Source organism: Oryza glaberrima, chromosome 11, assembly GCF_000147395.1.
Source record: "Oryza glaberrima chromosome 11, OglaRS2, whole genome shotgun sequence".
Taxonomy (NCBI): Eukaryota; Viridiplantae; Streptophyta; class Magnoliopsida; order Poales; family Poaceae; genus Oryza; species Oryza glaberrima.
Window position 1 is genome coordinate 6,696,842 of NC_068336.1, and position 12,353 is coordinate 6,709,194.

General features: G+C 44.5%; 2 protein-coding genes across 2 annotated transcripts; both read left to right on the plus strand.

Moving 5' to 3' along the window:
- The first annotated feature begins 2,826 nt into the window (after positions 1–2,826).
- On the plus strand, positions 2,827–4,323 carry LOC127754728 (putative serpin-Z5). The gene has a single exon (XM_052280292.1). It carries the CDS (start codon positions 2,827–2,829, stop codon positions 4,321–4,323), a length of 1,497 nt encoding a protein of 498 aa, XP_052136252.1.
- Positions 4,324–9,759: 5,436 nt separating this feature from the next.
- LOC127754729 (putative serpin-Z5) lies at positions 9,760–11,246 on the plus strand. The gene is given in 2 exon segments (XM_052280293.1): positions 9,760–10,209; positions 10,314–11,246. Coding segments are annotated over 2 exon segments (1,383 nt in total).
- The last annotated feature ends 1,107 nt before the right edge of the window (positions 11,247–12,353 follow it).

Here is a 12,353-nt window from a genome sequence, read left to right on the forward strand (position 1 = left end):
ACCGAGCATTATATCCATATAATAGGTTAGAAATTTCTATCGCGAGCTAAATATCGGACGGAATCCTAGAAATATTATACGATTTAATTTAGCCTATGACTAAATGATTAAATATAATACACGGGTAAAATCCCTAGTAGTTAAATCCGAATTTCTACCGTGAATCGATTACTTATAGGGATTACCCAAAAATAATCTATAATAATCTATAAGAATTCATCTATTTGTTTAGTTATTATCTACATCTAAATTATTACCGCGAATTGATTTCTTATAGAAATTGCCAAGAATAATCCATAATTTATATTAAATTTTGCAATTCTACGACTATAATTAATCTATAATTAAATTCTAATTATTTTAAATTTTCTAAACTTCCCTCATCTCCCTCTAATTTCCTATTTATTTCCTTTTCCTTTTTCTCCCTTTCTTTTCCTTTTCTTCCCTTTCTTTTTTTTTTCTCTTTTTCTCTCTTCCCTCTTTTTCTTTTCTTTTCTTTCTCTCCTCCCTCCCGGCTTCTTTCTCTCTTCCTCGGCTTCTCCCTTTCTCTCTCTCTCTCGGCTCCCTGCTACCCGGGGCGGCGACGGCGACCGAGCAAGGGGAGGAGGCGGCGGCTTACCGACGGCGGTAGCGGCGACAGCGGCGCGACGACGGCACACGGCGCGGCGGCACGAAGGCGACGGTGCGGCGGCGCGAGGGCGGCGCGACGGCGACGGCGGCGCAAGGCGGCGACGCACGGCGCGGCTGCTCCGGGGCGACGGCGCGGCGGCTGCGAAGGTGGCGGCGCGGCGACACGACAACGGCGGCGTGTGGAGAAGGGGAAAAGGGAGAGGAAGGGGGAGATGGAGTGGGGAAAATGGGGAGAGGGTGGAGTTTTATAGGGGAGAGGAGGGGAAAGAAAGAGAAGGGAAGGGGCGACGCGACGGCGGCGCGGCGGCGCGGGGCGCGAGGCGGCGACGGAACGCGCGGCGACGGGACGTCGACGGCGGCGGCGACAGCGGCGGCGCGCGGCTCGGGGCGGGACGCGACGGGCGGCGACACGACGGCAGCGCGGCGCGACGGCGACGGGGCGAGACGACGGGCGAGCGGCGATGGAACGGGCGGGCGGCTCGGGGCGCGAGGCAGCACGCACGGGGCGCGAGGCGGCGACACGGTTCTCGGGATGACGCGACGGGCGGCAGCGGCGACGCGACGGCGGCGGCACGAGGCGCGGGACGATGGCGACCCGCGGCGATGGCGACGGCGCGCGGCGCGACAGCGGCGACGCGATGGACGGGCGGCGATGGCGACGGCGCGGTGACGTTGGCGCGGCGCGGCAGGGGCTGCACGGGGCTTGGGGCGGCGTTGGCGCGGCAGCGGAGGAGGGTTAGGGCTAGGGGACCTCGTCGAACACTTTAGGTGCAATGAACAGTGCCGTTTTCTAATTAACCCGATTTTGGCCCATTTATTATTTAAATTTGATTCTTTAATTCCCAAATTTTGCATAAATGAAGTATACTCAATATTTGTGCTATTCCAATTCATGGATTCATTCTAGATTAATTTATTCCATGTTTTATATATTATTATTATTATTTACTTGAATTTAATTAGAGTTAATTCTCATTCCATTGCTCTTTAAATTTGATGGATATAAATATGGTCGTAATAATGTTTTACTCATTTCTATCCTTGCCAAATCTTATTTTAAATTGCACTTTAATTATTTACTTTGTCAATTTACTTTTTAGGGTTTATTCCTAACTAATTATCCATTATTTGCGATTTATAAACTCCGAAATCAAAATCCAATAAAATAATCGAATAAAATCGGCATGATGCAATTTATTTAAAAAGTTTTTTGAAAATCCGTATTTTTAGAGTTTAGATTTTTGTCGGTCGAATTTTCAGGGTGTTACAGGGCCCGGCCTGGGGGAAGGTGGGACGTTACATGCATGGAGGCGGCGACTCAGCTTATATAGAGATATCGGTACACTTGATTAGGACGCCTGCACGATCTCCGCTCCGCGTAATCGGATAAGTCGCGTGTAACTTATCCGGACTTCACGTCGTTTCACGCACAGGATTTTTTGGAGTGTTTCTAAAAACAAACAAATCCGATCCGCGTAATCGGATAAGTCGCGTGTAACTTATCCGGACTTCACGTCGTTTCACGCACAGGATTTTTTGGAGTGTTTCTAAAAACAAACAATTCCGAATTTTCTGCAGCAAAATAACACTACAAAAGAAGGTTGCATCTACGCAAGGGTGATGAACCAATTTTAGCGTAGCCGGATAAGTCACGTGTAACTTATCTGGACTCCACGCTGTTTCACGCACCGTATTATTCGGAGTGTTTCCAAAAAAACAAACAAATTTGAATTTCCTGCAGCAAAACAAAACTACAAAAAGGAGGCTGCATTTGTACAAGGGTGAGGAACCAATTTTAAGTCATGCGTAACTTATCAAACGTTGCGTACATGAAACAAACGGTTTCCAAAAAATCAGATGTTGTTTCATCCTATATAAAAATAATATTTCAGCAAATAGCAAAAGGATGTTTCAATTCACTGCATTTGATCAATATATAGTGAAACATCATGGATACACTTATTAAAACATTGTTGGTGGAAAAAAAATAAAACGGATTTGCGGAGGCGCGGGTGCCCGATTTAAAGAATTTTAGTACTCCGACTCAAATCCGATACGGGAAAGATTCAGTAGTACTCCGGTTCTTTCTACTTTCGGATTGACAAACAGCTACATATATACCTGACACGTTGATTAATTCCAACGCGAACGAATTTAATTTAATTAACCAAGCAGCTAAGCTAGGTCGACGCCGCGATGGCATCCAAGACGAAGGCGAGCAAGAGGTCGCGCCACGACCCCGGGTTCGCCGCGGTGGCGCGGCCGCCGTCGTGCCCAGGCCTGACGGAGCTCGCCATCCGCCTCGCCAGGAGGATCCCGGCGAGTGCCGCCGCCGGCGGCGGCGGCAACCTCGTGTTCTCGCCGCTGTCGGTCTACGCCGCGCTCGCGCTGGTCGCCGCGGGCGCCGCCGGCGACACGCTCGCCGAGCTCCTCGGCGTCCTCGGCGTGGCGTCCTACGACGAGCTGGCCGGCCTCGTCGGCCGGCTCGCCAGGAAGGCCCTCGCCGACATGTCCGGCACGGGTGGGCCGTGCGTGTCATTCGTGTCCACCGTGTGGCACGACATGGCCAGGACGCTCGCGCCGTCCTTCCACGCCGCCGCCGTCCTCTCCTTCATGGCGGAGACCCACGCCGTCGACATGCGGTCGCGGCAAACGGCGGGTCAGATCAACGCGTGGGCGAAGAAGGCGACGAACGAGCTCATCGACTCGGTCATCGACGGCGAGCTCCCCACCGACGCCGACGTCGTCGTCACCAACGCCGACGTCGTCGTCACCAACGCCGTCTACTTCAAGGGCAAGTGGGAGGAGCCATTCAAGAAGAGGCTCACCATCACCGACAAGTTCCACCGCCTCGGCGCCGCCGCCGCCGTTGACGCGCGCTTCATGCGGAGCACGCTCCCGCGCCACCACATCGCCTGCCACGACGGGTTCAAGGTGCTCCGCCTCCCGTACGAGCAAGGCCGGCGCCCGCCGTGGTCGCCGCCGCCGTCGCGCTTCTCCATGTTCGTCTTCCTCCCCGACGCGCGCGACGGGCTCTGGGACCTCCTCGACGAGATGGCGTCAACGCCGGACCTCCTGCAGGCGGCGCTGCCGACGAAGACGGTGCGAGTCGGCAAGTTCATGCTGCCCAAGTTCAAGCTCACCTTCTCCGACGACATCGCCGGCGTCCTCCGCGACCTGGGCCTCGACGTCACCTTCAGCGACGGGGAGGCCGACTTCTCCAAGATGGTGGAGGAGGACGGCTGCTCCGGCGGCGGCAGGCCGCTGTCGATGAGGAGTGTCGTCCACAAGGCCGTGATAGAGGTGAACGAGGAAGGCACCGAGGCAGCGGCCGTCACCGGCGCGACATTGTGCCTCGCGAGTGCGAAGCGGCCACGGCCGGTGGTGGTGGACTTCGTCGCCGACCATCCTTTCGCCTTCTTTGTCATCGAGGAGACGACGGGCGCCGTCGTGTTCGCTGCCCACGTCCTTGACCCTAGCTCAAAGCCCGGAGCTGTTGACGAAGACGATGACGATGACGATGTCGTTGACTATAGGTCAACGCCCGGAGCTTCGGAAGAAGTTGACGACGACGACAACATGAACCACCAAGTCGGCATGATTGGATGTCTTCGTGAACTTTGGGGTTGCTGCTGCATGCCATTTGCTGTGGTTAGAAACTTTGTGAAATTTCTCGTGTGGATGAATACATGAGCTTATCTATTATTGATGTGTTGTGTTTTTTCAACATAATAATATTTTATTACTCACTCTGTTTCATATTATAAGTTGTTTTGATATTTTTCTCTAATCAAACATTTTTAGGTTTGACCTAATTTATTGAAAATATAACTTAATTTCCAATATAAAAGAAATATATTATCAAACTATATTCAATGTTATATTTAATGAGACTAATTTAATGTTGTAGATATTACGAAATTTTTTTATAAATTTGGTTAATTTAAAGAAGTTTTACTAGGAAAAAAAATTAAAATTAAAATGACTTATACCATGAAACCTACTTATTTGCTAGTTGTTTCCCTGTCGAATAAAATAGATTGCATTCAAATTAAAAATTGGTGCTAAAATCATGGAAAGGAACATAATGTAAAAATGGACAACAACCCAGGTATTATACGGACTACTATAGTACTCTTTTTTTCGTGTTTATTTAAGTTTGATCAAGTTTATAGAAACATATAGTAGTATTTTCAACACAAAGCAGACTTATTATTAAAATATGTTCAATGTTAGATTTAGTACAACTAATTTGATATTTCAGATGTTGTTAATTTTTTCTATAAACAAAGTTTGACTTAAAAAAAATCAAACGAGTCATATTATAACACGGAGGGAGTACCAATTACACCCTCAACATTATAATGGAGAACTACTACCTCTTAGCGTAAGTAGTTTAGTACCCCTCAGCCACCCACTTCCCGCTCCCTCCACTCTGAAAAAGGTATTCACAACCTTTACCCCAACATTATTCCCACCATTCTCCTCCTAGTGATAAAAAAAATACTCGCGATCGAAATGCATCAAAATTTAAGGGCCTCTTTGAATCATATGAATGAAAAGACGGAGGAATAGGAAAAACATTGTAACAGGAGTGCAAGTGTAAAACAGAGTATTATAATAAAATATAGGAAAAACATAGTAACAACTATTTAATTAGGCCGCAGGAAAAACATAGGAATTTGAGGAGAAATAAATGCTCAAAAGATTCATTCTATGAGGTTATATTTTATGTTAAATTTCCTCCAAAACTTACATGGAAAGAGGCATTTCATACGATTCCATAGGAATCATTTTTTTGATTCCTATAGGAATTAAAGAGGGGGCCTAATTAGGCTGCTCCGGAGAAACATAAGGAGAAATCAAACAAGCACGACCGAATTTGATCGAGATGATCGATATTTTCTTCAAAATGCATCGAAATTCAGTTGATTTTGTTTGATAGGGAAAAGTTACTGCTGGCTCGTGGCCTCCTGGAGGAGAGCTGTCAAGAGAAATGGCAGCATATTCGCCATTGGAAAAAGTCCAATTTGACTCCCTTAAATATTCGAATCCCTTAATCGCAAAACTAGATATGACAACTCCCTCAACTATTAAAACCGTCTAAAATGATTCCCTCGGCTGTTTTAAGAGTGGTTTTCGCTGACGTGGCGTCCACGTTGCAGTCCAATCATCAGACAAATTAAAAATAAACATGGGAGCCGCATGTAAGTCACAAGAGAAAAAAAATAAAAATTGTGGGGCCCGCAAGTCAGAAACCACCCATATCTCCCCTGTTCTCCTTCCTTTCCTTGTTTTCGCAAACGGGCATAAGAAATGGACACCATCTCTCACCGTGGAGTCGAGCAGCAGCGATGGCGAAGGAAATGGCGGAGACGGCAGCAAGCGCCGAGCGGAAGAGACGCGGTTGACGAGGCCAGTGCCGATGCCATCTCCCTCACTCTCATTCTCCTCTGCTTTGCCGCGTGAAGGGGCCACTCGGTAGATGAGGGGTCAGTAGCAGCAGGATGAGGGAGAGAGGTAGGCGGCGGTCTTTGGCTCCCCGACGCCTTCGTCGGCCAGGCCGCGCCAATCCCGTCGCATCACTGCCACCCATGGACTACATCGTCGATCGGGGGACCAACCCCAACGACATCACTATAGGGCGGGCCCACCCAACACAGGTCCCATCCTCTGCATCCCAAAGTCGTCGCCAACACACCGCCATCTAGATCCTGCCCTGACCTTGCCTCAGGTAGTGCGCCGCTCTGGATCCAACCCCGACAATAGGCCACCGCTTCCTCTGCAACCACAACATTCATCTCCCATAACCGTCACCGCTATGGGGACGAGGCCCGCCCTAGACTCCGGTTACCAGCCTGCCCTTGTGCACCCGCCGCCTTAGCAGCCGTAGGCAATGCACTCTCTGCCGCGCCCTTGCCGCCGGATGTCGCCGTTGCTAGCACCGGGGCGGAAGGGGCCGAAAACCCTCGCCCTTCACCCGTCGTTCCCACCGCTGCATCAACCGCATGCGACACCCCTCCGCCAGATGCCGCCGCCGTCGCCAGTTCCCAGAGCGAAGGGGCCAGGGTGGGGGAGATCCCTGTCGCTGCCGCTCCTCATCTTGGTCTCGCCACCGTGCTCCAAGAAGAAGAAAGAAGGAAAGAGAGCGGGAGAGAGGGAGAGATTATTAGAGGACGGAATGACATGTGGAGCTAGATTAACTTTTTTTAATTTATTTGATGAGTAGGCTGCCACATAGACGCCACGTCAGTGAAAACCACACTTAAAAAAGTCGTTTTAGACGGTCTTAATACTTGGGGGAGTCATCACATCTGGTTTTGTGGTTTAGGGATACGAATTAGATTCAATGAATATTTAAGGGAGTCAAATTAGACTTTCTCCCCATTCGTTCTCTAGAATGGGTTAGATGTGACGAGTGTTAACGGCCTGTAGGCCCATTAAGTTATTTTCTTTTTCTAAAACATTTATGTAATCTATTATATTATTAAAGGAATAAAAAAGGAGCCTCCACGTTCGCTCTCATGGTCTAGAAATTCTCACATTAATCGAAGAAAAAGAAAAAGCAGAGTCCATATAGAAATACAATTTAAAAATAGCTGAAATTCGGAATTAAAAAATAATGAATATTAGAAAAGGAGACTAGAGTCCATATAGAAATACAATTTAGAAATACCTGAAATTCGAAATTAAAAAATAAGGAATATTAGAAGAGGAGACTAGAGTCCATATAGAAATACAATTAGGAAATACCTGAAATTCGCAATTAAAAAATAAGGAATATTAGAAGAGGAGACTAGAGTCCATATAGAAATACAATTAGGAAATAACTGAAATTCGGAATTAAAAATAAGGAATATTAGAAGTATAGTATAGAGTCTATATAGAAATACAGTTAGGAAATAACTGGAATTCGGAATTAAAAATAGGGAATATTAGAAGTAGAGTATAGAGTCCATATAGAAATACAATTAAGAAAATAAATAGAAATTCGGAATTAAAAAATAAGGAATATTAGAAGTAGAGTATAGAGTCCATATAGGAATTTAAAACTAACTAAAATTTCGAATAAAAATAATAAAATTAAAAGTTGAGTTTAGAGTCCGTATAAAAATACAATTTACAAACAACTAAAATTCGAAATTAAGAAAAACATGGGAAGAAGAGTTTAAGGTCAATATAGAAATACAAATATAGGAATACAATTTAGATGTAACTGAAATTCAGAATTAAAAAATAAAGAATATTAGAAGTAGAGTATAGAGTCCATATACGAATTTAAAACTAACTAAAATTTGGAATAAACATAATAAAATTAAAAGTAGAGTTTAGAGTCCGTATAAAAATACAATTTACAAACAACTAAAATTCGAAAGTAAGAAAAACATGGGAAGAAGAGTTTAAGGTCAATATAGGAATACAAATATAGGAATACAAATTAGAAGTAACTGAAATTCGAAATTAAAAATTAAAGAATATTGAAAGATGAGTTTAGAGTCCACATAGAAATACAACTAAAAATAATAAAAATTCAGAAATAAAAATAAATAATATTGGAAGAAAAGCATAGAGTCTATATAGCAATATAACTTACAGAAAATTCAGAATTAAAAAAGAAATATTAAAAGATGAGTCTATAGACTATATAGGAATATATATAATTTACAAATATATAGGAGCCTCCATGTTCGCTCTCATGGCCTAGAAATTCTCATATTAATCGGAGAAAAAGAAAAAGTAAAGTCCATATTGAAATACAATTTAGAAATAGCTGAAATTCGGAATTAAAAAATAAGGAATATTAGAAGAGGAGTCTAGAATCCATATAGCAATACAATTAGGAAATAACTAAAATTCGAAATTAAAAATAAGGAATATTAGAAGTAGAGTATAGAGTCTATATAGAAATACAATTAGGAAATAACGGAAATTCGGAATTAAAAATAATGAATATTGGAAGTAGAGTATAGAGTCCATATAGAAATACAATTACGAAATAATATAAATTTGTAATTAAAAATAAGGAATATTAGAAGTAGAGTATATAGTCCATATAGGAATTTAAAACTAACTAAAATTTGCAATAAACATAATAAAATTAAAAGTAGAGTTTAGAGTCCGTATAAAAATACAATTTACAAATAACTAAAATTCGAAATTAAGAAAAACATGGGAAGAAGAGTTTAAGGTCAATATAGAAACACAAATATAGGAATACAATTTAGAAGTAACTGAAATTCGAAATTAAAAATTAAAGAATATTGAAAGATGAGTTTAGAGTCCACATAGAAATACAATTAGAAATAATAAAAATTCAGAAATAAAAATAAATAATATTGGAAGAAGAGCATAGAGTCTATATAGAAATACAATTTACAGAAAGTTCGGAATTAAAAAAAATATTAAAAGACGAGTCTAGAGTCCATATAGGAATATATATAATTTACAAATAACTAAAATTTGATGTTAAAAATAATTAATAAATAACACGTATATAAAATATAATATGAAAATTCAGAAATATAAATAAATAATATTGGAAGAAGAGCATAGAGTCTATATAGAAATACAATTTACAGAAAATTCGGACTTAAAAAAAAATATTAAAGGACGAGTCTATACTCTAGAGTCCATATTGGAATATATATAATTTACAAATAACTTAAATTTGATATTAAAAATAATTAATAACTAACACGTATATAAAATATAATATGAATATTAAACATTAGTAGTTTTGTAAAGTTATTGCAAAATTTAAAATTATGTTGTCATTTTAATATATTCGAATAATATAATGAGAAAACATATATGCTATTATATGAGAAAAAAAATATAATGATGCTAGCCGCGCAATCTTGCACGGGCCACCGTACTAGTTCTGTTTATAATAAAATAATTATTGGTTAAATATTTAAATAGTTAAATCTCAAAATGCATGTGAATCTTATTTGACGGGATGGAGGGAGTGCTTAAAATCGAATTTGTCACAAATACGACATGTGGAAGGATTCAGAACTCTGGTTCTATACGTTCGGATCAACAAAACGCTACATATAAAACTCTGCTTCTTTCTCAGGCAAACGCGATCTCGTCCAGACCAAGCCACAGCTTGACGCCACGATCACCATGGAAATCAAGTCAACCAATTTGACTCTCCGCGAGCTCATGCTCGCCATGGCGCCGCCGCCGCCGGCGGCGCCGCCGTGCCCCGGCCTGACGGAGCTCGCCCTCCGCGTCGCCAGGAGGATCCAGGCCGGCGGTGCCCCCGACGGCAACCTCGTCTTCTCGCCGCTGTCCGTGTACGCCGCGCTCGCGCTGGTGGCCGCGGGCGCCGGCGGCGACACGCTCGCCGAGCTCCTCGGCGTGCTCGGCGCGGGTTCCCGGGACGAGCTCGCCGGCCTCGTCGGCCGCCTCGCGGGGCAGGCGCTCGCCGACCGGTCCCGCGCCGGCGGGCCGCGCGTGTCGTTCGTGTCCGGCGTGTGGCACGACAAGACCAGGACGCTCTCGCCGTCGTTCCGCGACGCCGCCGTCCAGTCCTTCATGGCGGAGACGCGCGCCGCCGACTTCCGCGAAAAGGTGAGCACCATTACGATCTCATATTCTCATCTCCGGCGAGCTCATGCCATTGCTAACTGTGTACTAAAACCATCGCGATCTCGCCGTGTTGCTGTTGCTGGCAGCCAGGGGAGGCGGTGAACCAGATCAACGCGTGGGCGAGGAAGGCGACGAACAAGCTCATCGACACGGTCATCGACGGTGGATTGCCCGCCGACACCGAGGTCGTCGTCGCCAACGCCGTCTACTTCAAGGGCAAATGGAAGGATCCCTTCACGAAGGCGTTGACCAAGACCGGCAAGTTCCACCGCCTCGACGGCGCCGCCGTCGACGCGAGCTTCATGCAGAGGGGCACCTACTACGACACGGGCGATTAAATCACCTGCCACGACGGGTTCAAGGTGCTCCGGCTGCCGTACGACGACGAACGGCGCCGCTCCCCGGCGTCGCCGCCGCCGCCGCCGTCGACGCCGCGCTTCTCGCTGTGCGTCTTCCTCCTCGACGCGCGCGACGGGCTCTGGGACCTCCTCGACGAGATCGCGTCAACCCCGGGCTTCCTCCAGGCGAAGCTGCCGACGAGGCACGCGTCCGTCGGCGAGCTCAAGCTGCCCAAGTTCAAGCTCACCTTCTCCGGCGACATCGCCGGCGTCCTCCGCGGCCTGGGCCTGGACGTCACCTTCAGCGACGGGGAGGCCGACTTCTCCAAGATGGTGGAGGACGACGGCGGCAGGCGGCCGCTGTCGATGAGGAGCCTCGTCCACAAGGCCGTGATAGAGGTGAACGAGGAAGGCACCGAGGCGGCCGCCTCCGCCCTCAACATGGTGTGCGGCATGAGTATGACGCCGGAGCCACCGCCGGTGCCGGTGGACTTCGTCGCCGACCATCCTTTCGCCTTCTTCGTCATCGAGGAGACGACGGGCGCCGTCGTCTTCGCCGGCCACGTCCTTGATCCGAGCTCAACGGCCGGAGCTTTGGACGACGACGACGACGACGAGTTCGTCGTAATAGGATGTCTTCGCTATCTTTTGGATCGCTGCATGGCATTTCTTGGGGTTTAGAACTTGGTCACGGCACAAAGATATCATGTACTCCCTTCGTACAACAATATAGGCATAACGTACGATTTTTTTTTATTTTTTTTCCATAGATGAAAACTCACATATCAATAAAAGCTGTGATACCACTTGATAATTAAGCTCACGGTTCTGATTGGTCCGATCTTTATGTGACTTGATGATAATTACCCCTCCTTCCCGAATCTCCCGTCTCTTTTTTTTTCCTTACGACAATCAAGTTAACTACTGAATAAAAGAAACTTCTTAAAATTATCCCTGAAAAAAATATCCACCTTAATTTTTCTAATAAAAAAGGTGAACTCATTACTTTATAGCATTAGACATCTAACGACATCTACTAACTTAATTATATCTCTCAACATGTATATGAGGTATATTTACCTATACAAATAACCTAAATCAATCAATAAAAGTACAAATAAATATGTAAATCCATCTATGAATGAAGCTTGTCCTATAATGAATCCTAAAATTTTATAGCAATTAAGAAAGAATAAAAAAAATACTAAGATACCCCTCACTAAATAAGGCTCATTAAATAAGGGATATGCGCAGAGTTAGAAGATGGTTAGAGTACTCAAATAATTGATGGTTGGATGTGATGAGTAGTATTTAAAATCCCTTATATCTTAGGATAAAATTTGCATCCTTCAATTTATGGATGGAGGTAATAGAAACAAATAGAAGTATGTGATTATGTCTTTAATTAGACGAAGAAGTCATATTACCATATTTTTAATAGGAAATTTCTTAAAATAATAATCCTAAAATCTATAAATACATCTTTAGTATACAAGAAAAAGTATTATTTAAGAGTTTAAATTAAGATGCTAAATTTTTTTAAAAAAGAAACACATGCAGTATAAATGATAGTTTCATCTGAACCAGATCCATTGTTGCGATATTTTTTCTCATAAATTTAAGACGACATGATTCAAGTAATTTTAGTTTACAGTTTATAACAACCCGTCCTCTAGAACACAACACATCCCAACCTATCCAACCAGCATGCCCAAATATTACCCCACTTACACTTTCGTTCGTGCTTCATATAAAATAGTCAACACGAAAATGATATGGTTAAAGAGA

What these genes read in the sequence shown, in the direction of transcription:
- LOC127754728 (XM_052280292.1), top strand. Translation starts at nt 2,827, where the DNA reads ATGGCATCCAAGACGAAGGCGAGCAAGAGGTCGCGCCACGACCCCGGG.